Source organism: Rattus norvegicus, chromosome 1, assembly GCF_021556685.1.
Source record: "Rattus norvegicus strain SHRSP/BbbUtx chromosome 1, alternate assembly SHRSP_T2T, whole genome shotgun sequence".
Taxonomy (NCBI): Eukaryota; Metazoa; Chordata; class Mammalia; order Rodentia; family Muridae; genus Rattus; species Rattus norvegicus.
The window spans coordinates 84,513,916-84,534,216 of NC_141534.1; the positions used below are offsets into that span (position 1 = coordinate 84,513,916).

The 20,301-nt window shown below is 41.4% G+C and overlaps 1 protein-coding gene across 1 annotated transcript; it reads right to left on the bottom strand.

Annotated features, from left to right (window-relative positions):
• Positions 1–264: 264 nt before the first annotated feature.
• On the bottom strand, positions 265–17,550 carry Vom2r35 (vomeronasal 2 receptor, 35). The gene is given in 4 exon segments (NM_001099473.1): positions 265–1,205; positions 3,684–3,807; positions 6,768–7,004; positions 16,750–17,550. Coding segments are annotated over 4 exon segments (1,818 nt in total). The 5' UTR covers positions 17,266–17,550.
• Between the last annotated feature and the right edge of the window lie 2,751 nt (positions 17,551–20,301).

Sequence of the window (20,301 nt, forward strand, 5' to 3'; positions counted from 1 at the left end):
TGAAATGATTACTGGCAAAGATTTTAACCCATTGTGGGATCTTCTGTGCTCCCCTTTCGAGTTTTTAAACTGTGATGACTTTCAGCAACACATATGGACAGAATAGTCAGTGACTATATGTCAACTATAAGCTTAATAGTCATTTGTGTTTTGTTATAAGTATCTTAATTTGAATCTTGATCTAACTTTTCAATACATTTTGATCAATAAATAAACAATGAATCGAATTCAAGCACTTGCTCCTGTTTATACCCCTGAGAACTATCACCTTCTGTGGAGCATCGAAAACTGCCTGTCTTGATGTGCACAGCGGCCTTGCCTTAGCCAGGCAGGGGTATTCTTTTCTGGTTTCAACAAGATGATGTAGCATTTGGGGATGAAGATGCCACACAAAAGTCCAGCAGTGGAGGCCAGGATGGAAAAGATCTCTACCGCCACAGTGGACTTTCCCCGGGCACTGTGGTACAGGGGCAGGAAGGCTGTCCAGACACTGCAGAAGAGCAGCATGCTGAAAGTGAGGAACTTGGTCTCATTGAAGACATCTGGTAGGTCCCTGGCCAGAAAAGCCACAGAGAAGGTACCCACTGCCAGGAAACCTAAGAAGCCCAGAACACAGAAGAAGGTGGCACCAGAACCCTCCTGGCACTGGATCACAATGTGCCGGGGCTCTGAGATCATATCCCTCTCTGGGAATGGTGGGGAGGTAGCCAACCACACTCCACAAAGAACAGTCTGTATTAAGGAAGCAATGAGGATGACTGAGGTTGAAGCACCAGGGCTCAGGCATACCTGAATCCTGCTTCCTGGCTTGGTGACTCTGAAGGCCAGGACTACTGTGACAGTCTTGGCCAGAACAGAGGAGACAGCCACTGTGAACACCACAGCAAACGTGGTCTGGCGGAGGAGACAGGTGGTGACAGTGGGTCTCCCAAGGAAAAGCAAGGAACAGAGGGAACAGAGGGAAAGAGAGATCAGGAGGAAGTAGCTGAGAGTTCTGTTGTTGGCCCTGACCACAGGTGTGTCTCGATGCTTCAGGAAAACTCCAAGTACCAGGAGAGCCAGACCAGCCAGCAAGATTGCCATCAAAGCCAATATGAATCCCAATGGTTCCTCAAAGGCCAGGAAGATCTCTGTCCTGGGGAGGCAATGGTCTCTGGTATTGCTTGAGTACTGCTCCTTGGGACACAGAAGACATCTCTTCATGTCTATGAGCAACACAAAGACACTATGTCTGTAACAGTATAGGAACTTCATTGGCTCTGAAGGAAGGTATCCCATGTGGTAATTTCGCTTGAGGCATTTCCAGCAATTAGTATATTTATGAATTATTCTTGATGATCAGGGATGTAATTGAGTTAGAGGTACAAAAAAATGAATACTCTATATCTGTTTTATTGGGGGAGGTAGGGGTATTTATGTCTTAAAACGGTGTCTCCTGTAACACCACTTGGCCTAGAATTGGCTGAATAGTAGATTATTGTGAATTCATAAGCTTCCTTCCTCATCCCCTTTCATGTTGTGCTTATAAAATTGTACTACTATACCTAACTTATGTGAGTTTGTGTGTGTGTCCATGTTTGTGTGTGTATATGTATGTGTATTGGAATCACATGCATGTGGGATCAAAGATTATCATCAGATATTGTTTCTAAGTCACTTCTCACACCATATTTTACTAATAAAATTTATTCATATATAATACATATATTATACATTTTAATATTTTGCTGTGTTTATGTATGTAGGTAGGCTTAGAAATGCCATGGTGTGCACTTGGAGATCAGGACAAATTTTAGAAATTTAATCCTCTCCTTCCACCCTGTGGATCTCAGGAGCTGATCTCAGGTTATCAAAGCTAACAGTGAGTACTCAAAACGATTTCACAAGTCTCAACAACTTATCTTTTAGAATTATTTACTGTATTTTACTATTTGGGAGTTTTGTCTGTACATATAAAAGGCCATCATGTGAATGCCTGGTAGGGGTAGAAGTCAGAAGGTGGCATCAAATCCCCTGAAACTGGATTTACACATGGTTGTGAGGCACCATGCAGATATTCCTAACTGCTGATCCATTTCTCTTCAAATCCTTACCACCCTAGTAGTTGAGAAAAGATCTCTCACTGAACCTAGAGATCACTGAGTTGACCACATTGAGTACCAACTATACATTTCAATAATGTGAGCTTAGTGGTTCATTTTTTTCTCCACTACTAAAAGGTCACGTTAACAAATATTTTAGACTGAGTTATGCACCCAATATTCATTTGTGAAACTCCTACCCATCAGTATCCTGAAATTTCTCATTAAGTTAACTGGAGATGTTGTAATAAAGGCTACGTGATGTCATGAGAGGAGATCCTAGTTCCAACAGGACTGCAATATTAATAAGAAGAGGGAATTGGGGCAGGGAACGATGGCAAGTAATTCAATCTCAGCACCTGAGAGGCAGAGAAAGGTAAATATCTTTCAGTTCATAGACTGTTCAAAAAGGTGAGTTCAATGCCAGCCAAGGCTCTATATTAAAACCTTGTCAAAAAGCCAAAAAACAAATTGAAAGGAGGGCAGTCAGACAGGCAGACATGTACACATGCATGTAGGTACATCCTCCGACTCAATCCTCAGCAAAAATCAACCCTAATGGCAACTTCATCTTACGTTTCCAGCTTTCAGAATATAAAGTAGTAAGTTCTGCAGAAAACAGTCCAGAATGTGGTACCCTGTTCCAATTCAACCACTAAAATGAACCCTACTAATACAAAGAAAGAAGTCACAATACAACTTCCACTATGAGATTTAAGAAACAAGTAAGATTGATTAGTGTCAGTGGAAATCAGGGTGTCTTTATGAGACCAGTAGAAGCTTGTGAAAGTACCTAATGCTATGCTTCTTTCTAGTTTGTTCATCTGTTTGTTTTGTTGGTTGGTTTAGGTTTATCTAGACAGGGTTACCCTCTATAACCTTTGTTGTCCTAGAACTCACTCTGTAGACCAGGTTGGCTTTAAACTCATTGAAATGAGCCTGCCTCTGCTTCCCAATGCTGGAATTAAAGGCCTGCACCAAGAACACTCAGTTATGTCATGTTTCTTCATCAGGGTCCAGAGGGTGTACACTGTTTGGTAAATGTAATTCTGAAAGCTTTTCTTGGCCCATTTTCTGCCAAGTAACAACAGGGCATTTCTATGCCTGCTTTAGCCCATTTTAGTTCCCACATATGTAACACAAAGACCTAATAAACTTATTAACAGAATTTAGGGATTATGCTAGTCAGATACTGATCTCTTCTTTCTATACCTGCTACTTCCAGTCATTTGGCATTATCTGCCATTCTGAGTCTTGCACTGGATCACTCTATTCCACGAGATCAGCTTTGAGAGTTCAAAATTCCACAACACATCCACATTCCACATCACTTCTGGCATGCTGCCTATAGATCAGAATTTCAGCTCTCAGATACTGGTGTACCAACATGCCTGACTGCATTCTGACACATATCCTACCATTATAATCATGGATTCAACCTGTGAAACTCTAAGTAAGCCCACAATTCAATGTTCCCTTTAAAAGCTGCCTTGGTAATGGTGTCTCTTCACAACAGTAGAACAATTGCTGAGGAATTGGAGAAATACAGGAGGTTCTCAGTGCCATGTAGCTCACTCAGATTACAGGTCCATAAGCTCTTACCTCTTTGGTCTGCAAACTGTCCTTCAGGGCATGGACTGCAATCAAAACAGCAGTGGGGGGCTCCCAGTCTGGGCACTTGGCTAAACCCTGGAAGGCAGCTCTCACTGCAGATGGAGGGGGGCACCTAGTAACAAGGAGTATAGTGTTACCAATGACTCTCCAGGGATACAGATGCTTGAAATCACACTGAGAAGCTGAACAAAACTGTTTCCTCTCAGCTCCCTAGAGGAGAGGCCTTTCAGAAAACATTGATGTCCCTAGTGATGCTAGACTGTAGAGATAACCTTGTACATAATAGAGGATGGGCTACACATAGTTTCCTTAGCTAATAGTTTCAAAAATATAGGAAACTAGGAGAAGGTTTGGCTTCCAATCTCTCTGTAGCTCTTTTGTTAACAATTGAAGGTAAAGGGCTATATTAGTGGCTCAGCTGTATGGAGTACAGGGTGCTCCTGCAGAGAAGCAGTGTTCAGCTCCCAGCACCCACAGAGCACCTCACTGGAACACTAGTACCAGAGGATACAATTCACACTTCTGACTTCCTCAGGAATCAGGTGAATGCAGCAAGGGTAGCAAAATAAAATCAGGGCCAGAAGATGAAGGCTTCTTGCAATTTAACTTTTTAACTCTTTGCTATTCTATGACAAAAGCAGTCTTTTTCTGGCAATTAACTCCTGCTGAGAGTAGCACTGGGAAAGAAAAGGCTTAATTACTTCATTTCTTTCTCTTTGACCCAGGTTTCTCACTTGCCAGGCAAGAGGCTTGGAATTCCTTAACTATTTGTGAGCCAAAAAGGAAAGGGAAGGGAAGGGAAGGGAAGGGAAGGGAAGGGAAGGGAAGGGAAGGGAAGGGAAGGAAGGGGGAAGGGAAGGGAAGGATAAAAAAGAAGAAAAGAAAATTTTCAGGCACATACAGAGACACAAATATAAGATGAAAATAAAGAAGGCTACACTGTCACTTTTTTATACTTGTTAGTTATTATACTTTCCCAGAATAATTGATCACATGGTTTTCTAAGTTGCATTCTGTAAGTTCAGAGTAAGTTTAAGTCAATGGTTCATGTCATAGATCTATAAGACTTAAGGAGTTGCAGCAGAATTGCTTTATGTCTTTCCATTCAGACATTAATAATCTGTTACTAGATCCATAAGTTGATTATAAGCTTGAAGCAATAATTTTATGTCATAAGTAAGCAGCACTTCTTTGTCAAGAGCCAAATCATCTGCCTTGTATCTAATTATTTTGAAACATTGTATAGATAGACTAGACGAGCATTTATTTTCTGTCCTTGCACCTATAATAAATTGCCCATGCCAAATTCATGACCTTTACTTACCAGTTAGTGGCCTTTTTCCTAACCTAGAAGGAATGTTTTTCTTGACTATACATTTGTTCCAAGCCTGCTTTCTTTTCCTAGTACAATATCCTGTGACATATGAAACTATTTGCAGCTTTTACTCTACAGGGGCATTGAGATCACTTGTATCAATTTAGAAATGCAATAAAATCATTATCAGGAAAATCATCATTTCATCTATACAGCATCCCTACTAGAAAGTACAAATTCATGTTGACTCTGCAGGAAATCTGCCAAATAGGGTGAGTTCATACACAGGAATCAATAGGCTATATAATAGTGGTAGGAAAGGAATATGAACACCAAGATGCAAACCCATGATGAACTCTCTGAAAACCCCACATCTCAGAGTGCACCCATCATTGCTATGCAAAATGATGGACCATCTCCATAAAATTACATGCTTGACAAAGCCTTTCCTAGATAGCTTAAGGCAGGCATAGGACAGGAAGCTGAGTCATTTTGATGCATCAAACTACACACATAGACAGGTCTATATCAAAGTAGCTGATACTTTTGTTAATAAACATCAGCATTTGAACCTCAAATGTTTCCCAAAGTCTTGGGTATTGCACCAGTGGTTACAAAATGATGGATTTTTAAAGAATCATGAGATATGGATACAACTGACCTAATCAATTCCTCAACGGACTCATAATTTGATTAACCATTGTAGATGGAGGAAGAAGGATATGAGAATTAATTGAGGAATGTGTCATGGGGGCTGGTCACTGGCAAGATGTAATGTGTTTACCTACCTAATCTATCTATATCACAACCTCCTTCGATATACCTTCAATGGTTCGCATGAATTGGAAAACCACATGTCTGCTCTCAACACATACTGCCTCAACTACACACATACACCCAAAATAATGTATCCATCTGGCCTTGAACTTCACACACCAGGAGTCAATTAAAAACCTTTTCTCTCTTCACACTGTTTCTCAGGTACGTGTCATGGTTGGGAAATCTATCACAGCAAGTAAACTGAGAGTATCTGCTCAGTCTACTTCCTTGGTCGCCCATGGTAAGGTGTTGGTTTAGTGGGTCACTTTCTTCCTCTTCACAGAGCAGGTCCTGAAAACAGTGATAATACTCTCAAAGCACCACCAGGTACAGATTCTGTTTCTATTTTGTGAGTCTAGTATGTGCTTTCCTCCCATTTTACACAAAGCTTATAATGTGTGTGTGTGTGTGTGTGTGTGCGCGCGCGCGCGCACGCGCATGTGCTTTTACATTCATGTGGGATATGTGAAAGTATGTGTGAGTGCATGTGGAGTCCCAAGGTTAATACTGAAAAACATCCTCTATTGCTTTTCTACTATGCATATTGACATTCAAAATAAAACCCATAAAAAATTGGCACAGCTAGGCACACTAGGTAACTTGCTTTGACCATCTCATTCACTTTACCTTCCAAGAATGAAATTATAGGTGGGCCACACTGCCCAGTTACCGTGTACAAGTGTTCTGGAGATCTTGACTTTTAACTTCATTACACAGCAAACACTTTAAGCACTGAGCCATCCTTACAACCCCAGGTCTGATGCATTCACTTTTACTGCTCAAAAAGTCTCACTCAGAAGAAGGTCTCTTGTAAGGTAAAAAGCATGGTAAGTTATAACTGAATGGCCTAATCCAGAGCCACATCCACTTCATGCATAAGTAAACATTCATAACCCTAGACTTAGAAATTCCCTGAGACTTTAAAACACTAGGACAACAGTTATTTCTGCATTCAGGGAACTCACTTGGAGATCCTTCTTCAATTGGATCATCATTTTGTTCCCTGAAGAGGCTTGAGGGTCTATCATGCCTACATGGACCAAGTAAAATACACCATTGGGGTTCTTCTGCCCTTGAAAAATATCAAATTTTGTCACCAAATCTCCATTGGCATCAAACATAATCTCACTTCGATCAGGAGTCTTGAAGTGTACCTTTCTGAGCGCATGGAGCAGCTGAGAAAGAAAAGAAAATATTGTTGACTATCCAGTGTCTTGTACAAATGGAGTCTGAAGTGACACAGCCAGGTCAACCAAAATGTGGCCACAGTAGCCATAAGGGGGCTAAAGGTCCTGTGATATTTCCAAGGACTCAAGAAAATATTCTAATTTTGCTAAATTAGTAATTCATAATACTTGATCCAAGTCATTTTTAAGAGACTATATATGTCACACAGTAGGGATTTCAGGGAACAACTAACAGGAATGCTCTGTTCTGCTGCCATGTGAGACACAGGAATTGAACTTATGCTTGGAGACTTTACCCACTGAGGCATCTCCTCAGCCTTAAAATGAAATCCAAAACATCACAATGTGATGCTGGCTCCAGGGTCTCATCTGGCTGTGAATTACTAATTCAAACTTCCCATCATTCTCTTTAGACTCCAAACCATAGCAAGCCTTCCACAGACTGGCCCCAGCTCACCTAAGCCTTCAATCACTCTGAATCATCTGTCCCACTTCTTAAGCTCCACACATGTGGCTCATCTTCTTTATCTCCATTCTAGGGTGTTGGCACATGCTGTCCCTACCTACTGCAATCCTATCACTTCTTCCCATAGTGAGATTTCTTATCCTTGGTTTGGACCTCAGGTGTTTCCTGACAGACAGGACTTCTCAGGCCTTACTTGGCCCTTCACTTGCTCATCACTTCTTCATTTACTTTACATCTTCATTCTAGATTACACACACACAGTTATCACCACACCCATATATGGTTATTTTGTGACAGTATCTTGCTGTGCAGTCTAGGTTGGCATGGAACTTGATTCTTTTGCCTCAATCTCCTGTGTACTTAGATGACAGGCATGAGTCACTGAGCCAGGCTTTCTGCAATTTTCAATGTGTCCATCTCAGCCAAAAGACAACTATATCTGTTCAAAACTTTGTGATCTTACAGCAAGCACACACAGACTCAGATAATCTCACTGAATATTATAAAAAACAAAGTCCATCCTTGGCCAACACACTCACTTTACCTCATCAGTAAGTAATGTGTTTTTCAAGGGTCAACTTGCAGATCTGGGCATAGTCTACCCTGGCAGACTACAAGATGTAGTTAAGAGGTGGGGGGCAGACAGACAGATAGACAGACAGACACTAGGGGAATGAAAAATGTATTACATAAATATATGAAATTATAAAATAATAGTATACATAGACAATGAGGTAAGGACATGAGAGTTGGCTCAGTTGTTAAATTTCTGGTCACACAACCTTGAGAACAGAACTTCAAATACGCAGAATGTTCTGAAATGTCAAGTGTATGTGGCAACTCCGCTGTAATTACAGCTTCAAACGGTACAAACGGGAGATGCCCAAAGCAAGCTGTCAACCATGGCAAGCCATATCAACAAGTTCTGGGTGTGAGTGAGAGACCATTCCCCAAAGAATAAACTAGAACTGTGATTTAAGAGTAATTTCTCGACTTCCGGTTTTTAGCTGGAGCCCAACCTTGCAGATCCCTGCCCACAGCTCACTGCTCCCAAACCCCTTGGGGGAGAGAGCTCACCGCCCAGACAGGTGGGTACTCCTGAGACTGCAGAATGGGAGAGACCACCAATACTGCCCACCCCTGCCCACATCCCTGGCCCAAGAGGAAACTGTATAGGACCTCTGGAAATGGGAAGATATGGGGAACTCAAGCGGCAGGTCCCCAGCAGTCCAGACACCGCCCGGACCTGAAGGGATCGATCAACAATTCTCGGCACCCAAACCCCATGGGAGGAAGAGCTAAACCTTCAGAGGGGCAGAAATGCCTGGGAGGCCAGAAGAGACTACACTCTGCCCACATTTCTGACTCCAGAGTAAAACACCTACAACCATCTGGGACCCTGGTGCATGGGGGCTCCCGGAAAAGGCAGCACAGGCCCTCCTGGTTGCCACCCTCATGGAGAGCTCAAAAGAAGCCCCCCACGAGCAATTTTAGCCACGAGATCACATGTAAGACCACCTTTTCTGCTCCAAGCAACATGCCTGGTCTACTCAGGACACAGGCCCACAGGAACAGCTGAAGAAGTGTAGACAGGAAAGACTACACACCCAAAAACAGAACACTCTGTTCCCATAACTGGATTTAAGAAAACAGATTTACAGCACTCCTGACACACCGCCTATAGGAAGGTCTAGCTACTGTCAGAAATAGCAGAACAAGGTAACACCAGAGACAACCTGATGGTAAGAGGCAAGCACAGGAACCCAAGCAACAGAAACCAAGACTACATGGAATCATCGGAGCCCAATTCTCCCACCAAAGCAAACACTGAATATCCAAACACACCAGAAAAGCAAGATCTAGATTTAAAATCACATTTGATGATGATGATGGAGGACTTCAAGAAAGACATAAAGAACTCCCTTAGACAAACGCATTCCTCTAGAGAGGAATCACAAAAATCCCTGAAAGAATTCCAGGAAAACACAATCAACCAGGTGAAGGAATTAAAAATGGAAATAGAAAAAATAAAGAAAGCACAAAGGGAGACAACCCTGAATATACAAAACCAAAGGAAGAGACAAGGAGCCATAGATACAAGCATCACCAACAGAATACAAGAGATAGAAGAGAGAATCTCAGGAGCAGAAGATTCCATAGAAATCATTGACACAACTGTCAAAGATAATGGAAAACGGAAAAAGCTACTGGTCCAAAACATACAGGAAATCCAGGGACCAATGAGAAGATCAAACCTAAGGATAATAGGTATAGCAGAGAGTGAAGACTCCCAGCTCAAAGGACCAGTATATATCTTCAACAAAATCATAGAAGAAAACTTCCCTAACCTAAAGAAAGAGATGGGGTTGGGGATTTAGCTCAGTGGTAGAGTGCTTGCCTAGTAAGTGCAAGGCCCTGGGTTCGGTCCCCAGCTCCGAAAAAAAAAAGAAGAAAAAAGTAATAAAGAAAGAGATGCAAATAAACATACAAGAAGCCTACAGAACTCCAAATAGATTGGACCAGAAAGGAAGCTCCTCCTGTCACAAAGAATCAAAAAACCAACTGTAAAAAACAAAGAAAGAAAATTAAAAGCCGTAAGGGGAAAAGGTCAAGTAACATACAAAGGCAGACATATCAGAATCACTGGACTTATCACCAGAGACTATGAAAGCCAGAAGATCCTGGACAAATGTCATACACACCCTAAGAGAACACAAATGCCAGCCCAGGTTACTGTATCCAGCAAAACTTTAAATTAACATAGATGGAGAAAGCAATATATTCCATGACAAAACCAAATTAACACAAAATCTTTCTACAAATCCAGCCCTACAAAGGATAATAAATGGCAAAGCCCAATGTAAGGAGGCAAGCTACACCCTAGAAAAAGCAAGAAACTAATCATTTTGCCAACAAAACAAAGAGAAGAAAAGCACACAAACATAATTTCACATCCAAATACGAATATGACAGGAAGCAACAATCGCTATTCCTTAATATCTCTCAATAGCAATGGTCTCAACTACCCTATAGAAAGACATAGATTAACAAACTGGATATGCAATGAGGACCCTGCATTCTGCTGCCTACAGGAAACACGCCTCAGAGACAAAGACAGACACTACCTCAGAGTGAAAGGCTGGAAAACAACTTTCCAAGCAAATGGTTGGAAGAAGCAAGCTGGAGTAGCCATTCTAATATCTAATAAAATCGATTTTCAACTAAAAGTCATCAAAAAAGATAAGGAAGGACACTTCATATTCATCAAAGGAAAAATTCACCAAAATGAACTCTCAATCCTAAATGTCTATGCTCCAAACACAAGGGCACCTACATACGTAAAAGTAACCTTACTAAAGCTCAAAAGACACATTGCACCTCACACAATACAGTAGGAGATTTCAACACCCCACTCGCATCAATGGACAGATCATGGAAACAGAAATTGAACAGAGACATAGACAGGCTAAGAGAAGTCATGAACCAAAAGGACATAACAGATATTTATAGAACATTCGATCCTTTAAAAAAAAGGATATACCTGCTTCTCACCACCTCATGGTACTTTATCCAAAAATCACCATTTAATTGGTCATAAAACAGGCCTCAATAGATACAGGAAGATAGAAATCATCCCATGCATCATATCAGACCAAGACGGGCTAAAGCTCGTCTTAAACAACAATAAGGGAAGAACGCCCACATATACATGGAAGTTGAACAATGATCTACTCAATGATAACCGGGTCAAAGAAGAAATAAAGAAAGAAATTAAAAACTTCTTAGAATTTAATGAATATGAAGGTACAACATACCCAAATGTATGGGATACAATGAAAGCCGTGCTAAGAGGAATACTCATAGCTCTGAGTCCCTGCAGAAAGAAACAGGAGAGAGTATATATCAGCAGCTTGACAGCACACCTAAAAGCTCTAAAACAAAAAGATGCAAATACACCCAGGAGGAGTAGAGGCAGGAAATAATCAAACTCGGAGCTGAAATCAACAAAGTAGAAAAAAAAAAAAAGGACCATACAAAGAATCAACAGAACCAAAAGTTGGTTCTTTGAGAAAGTCAACAAGATAGATAAACCCTTAGCCAGACTAACAAGAGGACACAGAGAGTATGTACAAATGAACAAAATCAGAAATGAAAAGAGAGACATAACTACAGAATCAGAGGAAATTCAAAAAATCAGCAGATCATACTACAAAAGCCTATATTCAACAAAACTTGAAAATCTGCAGGAAACGGACAATTTCCTAGACACATACCAGGTACCGAAGTTAAATCAGGAACAGATAAACCATTTAACAACCCCATACCTCCTAAAAAAGTATCCCAACCAAAAAGAGCCCAGATCCAGATGGGTTCAGTGCAGAATTCTATCAGACCTTCAAAGAAGACCTCATACCAATAATATCCAAACTATTCGACAAAATTGAAACAGATGGAGTGCTACCTAATTCCTTCTATGAAGCCACAATTACTCTTATTCCTAAACCACACAAAGACCCAACAAAGAAAGAGAACTTCAGACTAATTTCCCTTTATCGATGCAAAAATACTCAATAAAATTCTGGCAAACCACTCATTGATAAATGGCTATTAGCCCAAATGCTTGAATTACACTAGATGTACAGAACACATGAAAGTCAAGAAGGATAACCAAAATGCGAATGCCTCACTCCTTCTTTAAAAGTGGAACAAGAATACCCTTGGGAAGGAATAGGGAGGCAAAGTTTAGACCAGAGGTAGAAGGAACACCCATTGACAGCCTTCCCCACATGTGGCCCATACATATACAGCCACCCAATTAGATAAGATGGATGAAGCAAAGACATGCAGGCCAACAGGAACTGGATGTTGATCTCTCCTGAGAGACACAGCCAGAACACAGCAAATATGTAGGCGAATGCCAGAAACAAACCACTGAACTGAGAACGGGACCCCAGTTGAAGGAATCTTAGAAAGGACTGAAAGAGCTTGAAGGGGCTTAAGACCCCATATGAAAAATGCCAACAAAACAGAGCTTCCAGGACTAAGCCACTACCCAAAGACAATACATTGACTGACCCTGGATCCTACCTCATAGGTACCAATGAATAGCCTAGTAAGAGCACCAGTGGAAGGGGAAGCCCTTGTTCCTTCCAAGATTGAATCCCCAGTGAATGGGATTGTTGGGGGGAGGGTGGTAATGTAGGGAGGAGCAGGAGGGGAACACCCATATCGAAGGGGAGGGGTTAGGAAGATGTCGGCCCAGAAACTGGAAAGGGGAATAACAATCGAAATGTAAATAAGAAATACTCAAGTTAATAAAGATGGAGAAAAAAAGAAAAATATTCTAGCAAACTGAATCAAAGAGCACATCAAAACAATCATCCACCACAATCAAGTAGGCTTCATCCCAGTCATGGTTTAATATACGGAAAACAATCAACACAATCCATTATATACAAACTGAAAGATAAAAACCACATGATCATTTCATTAGGTGCTGAGAAAGCATTTGACAAAATTCAACACACCTTCATGATAGAAGTCCTGGAAAGAATAGGAATTCAAGGCCCATAGCTAAACATAGTAAAAGCCATATACAGCAAACCAGTAGCTAACATTAAACAAAATGCAGAGAAACTTAAAGCAATCCCACTAAAATCAGGGAATAGAAAAGGGTGCCCACCCTCTCCCTACTTATTCAATATAGTTCTTGAAGTTCTAGCCAGAGCAATCAAACAACAAAAGGAGATGAAAAGGATACAGATTGGAAAAGAAGAAGTCAAAATATCACTATTTGCAGATGATGTGATAGTATATTTAAGTGATCCCAAAAGTTCCACCAGAGAACAACTAAACCTGATAAACACCTTCAGCAAAGTGGTTGGGTATAAAATTAACTCAAATAAATCAGTAGCCTTCCTCTACGCAAAATAAAAACAAGCCGAGAAAGAAATTAGGGAAACAACACCTTTCACAGTAGTCCCAAATAACAAAAAATATGTCGGTGTGACTTTAACCAAGCAAGTGAAAGATCTGTACGATAAGAACTTCAAGCCTCTGAAGAAAGAAATTGAAGATCTCAGAAGATGGAAAGATCTCCCATGCTCATGGATTGGCAGGATTAATATAGTAAAAATGGCCATTTTACCAAAAGCGATCTACAGATTCAATGCAATCCCCATCAAAATACTAATCTAATTCTTCAGAGAGTTAGACAGAACAATTTTCAAATTCATCTGGAATAACAAAAAACCCAGGATAGCTAAAACTATCCTCAACAATAAAAGGACTTCAGGGGGAATCACTATCCCTGAACTCAAGCAGTATTACAGAGCAATAGTGATAAAAAAAACTGCATGGTATTGGTACAGAAACAGACAGATAGACCAGTGGAATAGAATTGAAGACCCAAAAATGAACCCACACACCTATGGTTACTTGATTTTTGACAAAGGAGCCAAAACCATCCAATGGAAAAAAGATAGCATTTTCAGCAAATGGTGCTGGTTCAACTGGAGGTCAGCATGTAGAAGAATGCAAATCGATCCATGCTTATCACCCTGTACAAAGCTTAAGTCCGAGTGGATCAAGGACCTCCACATCAAACCAGATACACTCAAACTAATAGAAGAAAAAGTGGGGAAGCATCTCAAACACATGGGCACTGGAGAATATTTCCTGAACAAAACAACAATGGCTTATGCTCTAAGATCAAGAATCGACAAATGGGATCTCATAAAACTGCAAAGCTTCTATAAGGCAAAGGACACTCTGGTTAGGACAAAACGGCAACAAACAGGTTGGGAAAAGATCTTTACCAATCCTACAACAGATAGAGGCCTTATATCCAAAATATACAAAGGACTCAAGAAGTTAGACCGCAGGGAGACAAATAACCCTATTTAAAAATGGGGTTCACCTGGGTTCGGTCCCCAGCTCCGAAAAAAAGAACCAAAAAAATGGGGTTCAAACAATGCCAACCAACCAGAGCTTGCAGGGACTGAGCCACTACCCAAAGACTATACATGGACTGACCCTGGGCTCCAACCTCATAGGTAGCAATGAATAGCCTAATAAGAACACCAGTGGAAGGGGAAGCCCTTGGTCCTGCCAAGACTGAACCCACAGTGAATGTGATTGTTGGGGGGAGGGTGGTAATGGGGGAATGATTGGGAGGGGAAGTCCATATAGAAGAAGAGGGGGAGGGGTTAGGGGGATGTTGGCCCGGAAATCAGGAAGGGGAATAATAATCGAAATGTAAATAAGAAATTCTCAAGTTAATAAAGATTAAAAAATGAGGTTCAGAGCTAAATAAAGAATTCACAGATGAGGAATGCTGAATAGCTGGAAAACACCTTAAGAAATGTTCAATATCTTTAGTCATAAGGGAAATGCAAATCAAAACAACCCTGAGATTTCACCTCACACCAGTGAGAATGGCCAAAATCAAAAACTCAGGTGACAGCAAATGCTGGCGAGGATGTGGAGAGAGAGGAACACTCCTCCATTGTTGGTGGGATTGCAGACTGGTACAACCTTCTGGAAATCAGTCTGGAGGTTCCTCAGAAAATTGGACATTGAACTACCTGAGGACCCAGCTATACCTCTTCTGGGCATATACCCAAAAGATGCCCCAACGTATAACAAAGACACGTGCTCCACTATGTTCATAGCAGCCTTATTTATAATAGCCAGAAGCTGGAAAGAAACCACATGCCCTTCAACAGAGGAATGGATACAGAAAATGTGGTACATCTACATAATGGAATATTAATCAACTACCAAAAATAATGACTTTATGAAATTTATGAAATTCATAGGCAAATGGATGGAACTGGAAAATATCCTGAGTGAGGTAAACCAATCACTGAAAAATACACATGGTATGCACTCATGATTAAATGAATATTAGCCCAAATGCTCGAATTACCCTAGATGCACAGAACACATGAAACTCAAGAAGGATGACCAAAATGTGAATGCTTCACTCCTTCTTTAAAAGGGGAACAAGAATACCCTTGGCAGGGAATAGAGAGGCAAAGATTAAAACAGACACAGAAGGAACACCCATTCAGAGCCTGCCCCACATGTGGCCCATACATATACAACCACCAAACTAGATAAGATGGATGAAGGAAAGAAGTGCAGGCCAACAGGAACCGGATGTAGATCTCTCCTGAGAGACACACCCAGAATACAGCAAATACATAGGCGAATGCCAGCAGCAAACCACTGAACTGAGAACGGGACCCCCATTGAAAGAATCTTAGAAAGGACTGAAAGAGCTTTAAGGGGTTTGAGACCCCATATGAACAACAATGCCAACCAACCAGAGCTTCCAGGGACTAAGCCACTACCCAAAGACTATACATGGACTGACCCTGGACTCTGACCTCATAGATAGCAATGAATATCCTAGTAAGACCACCAGTGGAAGGGGAAGCCCTGGGTCCTGCTAAGACTGAACCCCCAGTGAACTAGATTGTTGGGGGGAGGGTGGCAATGGGGGGAGGATTGGGAGGGGAACACCCATAAAGAGTGGGAGGGGGAGGGATTAGGGGGATGTTTGCCCGGAAACCAGGAAAGTGAATAACACTCAAAATGTAAATAAGAAATACTCAAGTTAATAAAAAAAAAGAGTAATTTCTCATACCCTCAGACAGTCTCACAAATATGTACATAGTTTTGTGCACTGTGCGCACCTCTATCATGTGCCTGCATAACTACACACATATGCCGGCCACAGATGCATGTATGTGCACACAAACACACACACACACACACACACACACACACACACACACATATATATATATATATCAAATGCTATATTATAGATACACATACACACACATACACACACACATATATATATGTCAAATGCTATATTATAGATATATCATATAAAATAGCATTTGATATATATTTGATATTTGGACTTTCAACATGCCTATACTAATATCTGCTAAAACTCTAAGCTCAAATTTGGGACACTAAAATGTTTACTACTATATGAAAATTAAATTTTACTAGGCATCTTGTACTTGTACAGGAGTAACCCCACAGGGACTGGATTCATCTGAGATCAGACACAAAGAAAGGATTTCTTCTCCAATGCAGCTTCTATGGTGGCTTATCAGTGTGAATAAAGGACGACATCCTTGCTGAATCATATAGTAAGCTGCACTTCTACAGCTTTGTAAAAAGCATTATGCCTGTTTCCCAACCATCCCTGAACCATCCACTCCACACACATATCTCTCTCACCTGCCAGTGATGGAAGTCCTGGGAGTTTGTACCTTTCCCATCCTGGTGCGCACTGGCTACCATATCATGCAAGGCATGGGCAATGCTGTAGACAGCTGTGTAAGCAGCATCAATTTTACTCACTTCTGGGAAAGGATGAGGCTTGTTCTTCAGACTCTCATTGCCTGAGCAGATCTGGACACCCTCTGTCACTGTGCTGTTCTGGTATGGCCATGTACAATCAAAGGTGAACTCCCAGAACTTCTTTATAAACATGTCTTCTGGGGTCTGGCTGGGGCTCAAGTGAGTAAGGAACTCGGGGAAGCCAATTGCCCTGCTGCTGTGATACAGAAGGCCAAATGTGCCTTGCAACACTTGGAAAACGCCTGGAACGGTCAGAGCAAGTGCCATGTGCAGAGTGCCTTTGCTGACCCACACCTGACCTGAGACAGGGACAGCCAGTAAGCCATGCAAGATGAGCTGGAAATTTGAATTGCTTAAGAAAACCAGAACAACCCTAGCTGTACATTTCTGCATCTTCTGGACAGTCTCTCCAATCTTCCCCAAGGTCTGTTGGGAAGGGACATGAAGGTGAAACTCAATGCACACACCAGCTGCACTCAGCTGCTGAGTGGCCAGAGAACTGGCCTGCTCTCCAAAGTCATCATCTTGGGCCAGAAAGATCACCCAGGACCACTGAAAGTGAATTATCAGCTGAGTAACTGCATGACAGGATGTGAGATCACTAGGCAGTGTCCGAAGGAAGGACGGAAACTGGATCTTGTCACTCAGACTAGGTAGGGAAGATGAATAGCTGATCTGTCAAGGAAGAGACAGGCAATAAGAGAGTAGATGAGATCAAGGACTCAGGAGCACGATAATGGTCTGAATGGAATGTTGGAAGGATGAGGCTAAAGAGAAGACTCAGTAGTTCCAGCGCTTGTTCAACTTGTAAAGGACTACACGTAGACTCCTAACACCCAAATCTGGTGGCTCACAAATATAACTCTACCCCCAGGAAATCTGACTTGCTTCTGGCTTCTTCTCACACCTGTTGCATAGATTCACACAGACATATACACATACACATAAGTGTATATTGTAATCTAAAGCATAACAATTTTCATGAATGGAAATAGAAATAATGTGTCACACTACCAGCCACAACCCAAGTTTCCTTGAAACCACTGATAAAAGACACACACACATAGTTGTTCCTTTTCAACTTGCATTTGGACACAATCTCTGGATGCTAATATCTCCCACCTGGAAAAGTGTGCCCTTAACAATATTCTTATTGCCACACCTCCCACCTGCCCTAAACTTTAGTTGCTAAGATACATCTAATTCCTTCTAAACTTCCTTGACCACGGGTGTATAGGAGGGGTCACAGGTCACACTCCTCCTGAGACCTCACATAGCTGCTTGATACCTCTCTCTCTCTCTCTCTCTCTCTCTCTCTCTCTCTCTCTCTCTCTCTCTCTCTCTCTGAAGCATGGTGAAATCGACTCTCTACTCTCTTGCATCTATTTGTGTCTTTTCCTCAGGGACCCATGGCTTCTTTACTGACAGATCAAGAACCAATTGGGAACAAGACAGCATAAGAACCAACCCTACAATAATGCTTTGAGAAAGGTCCTGATTCTACCAAGGAGCTGTGTGCCCTTCACTAACTGATCATTGCAGACAGCCCTGTAGCGTCTCAAAAGAAGCTGAGAACTATATCTTTACTATGAGCTTCTGTCCTTCCCACTGCCCACTCCTATATTTGTTTGCAGTACCTCAACTAGACTTGGTCTGATTCTCTCATTTGCATACATCTGTTAGAACATTCTTTAGAAAATTCATGTGTGTGTTTGTGTGTGTGTGTGTCTGTGTGTGTGTGTGTCTCTGTGTGTGTGTGTCTGTCTGTCTGTCTACCTGTCTGTGATGGTGCATATGTAGACTTAGAAGTCAAATTTTGGGGGCTGGTTTTCTTCTTCCACCTCGTCAGTTCCAGAGGCTCAAATTCAAATCATCACGCTTGCTAGAAAACACCTTTGCCCAATGAACCACCTTGCTGCACCTGATAAGAATGAATGAATTATAGGCTCTTATTAGACTACCATTCTGAGGTTTTCCAAATTTAAGAGAAATAGGAATCTGCTTTATCACTTTGTCAAAGAGGAAGTGTTAATATGTTCTCAAAACAGAGAATACTTGGAGATGTGACAAATGAGTTCTGTGTCTGTTGTGGTCTGGTGTGTTTCTGGTGTAGTCTGGTGTGGTCTGGTCCCATGTGGTCAGGTCTAGTCTGGTCTCTTTGGATTTGAGAGGCACTGAATGTGACTGTCAGTCTCAGAGTATGAGTGAAAACCTTCTACAAAATGTGTAAAGTTTGTACTGTCTTAAGGCCTAGCATCTGGTTGCTTCATGTGGAAGAAAAAGGCTCAATCAAACTCATGCAGGTGGTCTTGCCAGCTCTTGTTATGTTTGGATTTCAGGTAAGCAATGATTATTTCTGTTCATCCCGTGAAACACACATTACTAGTTGAAGACAAATTATATTTTAATACAGATATTGGGTCAAACTTAGACTAAAGGCAATTCATTGATTCTTAGAAACTCAATATTTTATTATTATCTACAAAAGAGTGTTTTGCCTGTATGTGTGATCTGCACCGTATGTGTGTCTGCTAGCCTTGCAGGACAGAAGACAGAGTCATATGTCTGGAAATGGAGTTACAGATTCATATAAGCCACCATGTGATTTTTGGGATTTGAAATTTTTCAAAAAGAAAACCCAGTGCTCTTCACCTCTGAGCCATATCTCCAGCCATGAAATTCAAATTTAACTAAAATTTATCTTGCAGCCCTACAAGTTGGAATTCAAGAAGTTTTTTTTAAATAGTCAATATATCAAGTTTCTGTTCTGAGCATAATAGTGTGCAGTCCTCAGAAATCTGAGGAAAAGGAATCAAGAGTTCAAGGCCAATCTATGTTACACAGAGAGATGCTGCCTACACACACACACACACACACACACACACACACACACTACACACCTGCAAAAAAAACAGAAACAAAGTTTGTTTGGGGGTGTGTGAACATATGCAGAAAACAAAAATGAAGTGTCTACTAATTCAAATATGCCTAACTTGAGAGAGGCCAAGATACCAAGATAGATAAAAGCACTTGCTACAAAATCATGATAGGAGCTCAGATCGTAGTATTCATGTAACAAGTTGGGCATCCTCTTCATGACAGTATCTTCAGGTCCAAGAGGTGTGCACACAGGATGCTGGGTGGAGCTTTCAGTATTATAGCCCAGTCAAGAAATCATGGGCTGTAAGATCATGAAGAGATCTTGACTCAAAGCATAGGTTATGGCTGTGCTTCCCGCACTAGAGCGGGAAACCACTGCTACCTAGTACTGCTACTTGTACTGCCAGTGGACCTAGGTTGTCACTTGTGGACCGGCTCTCACTGTGCAGCCCTGGTTGGCCTGGAACTCGCTATGTAAACTAGGCTGGCCTCTAAAGGTCATTACTTTTTAAAGACATGACTTTCCTCCCTGGTGACTTCTCAGTACTT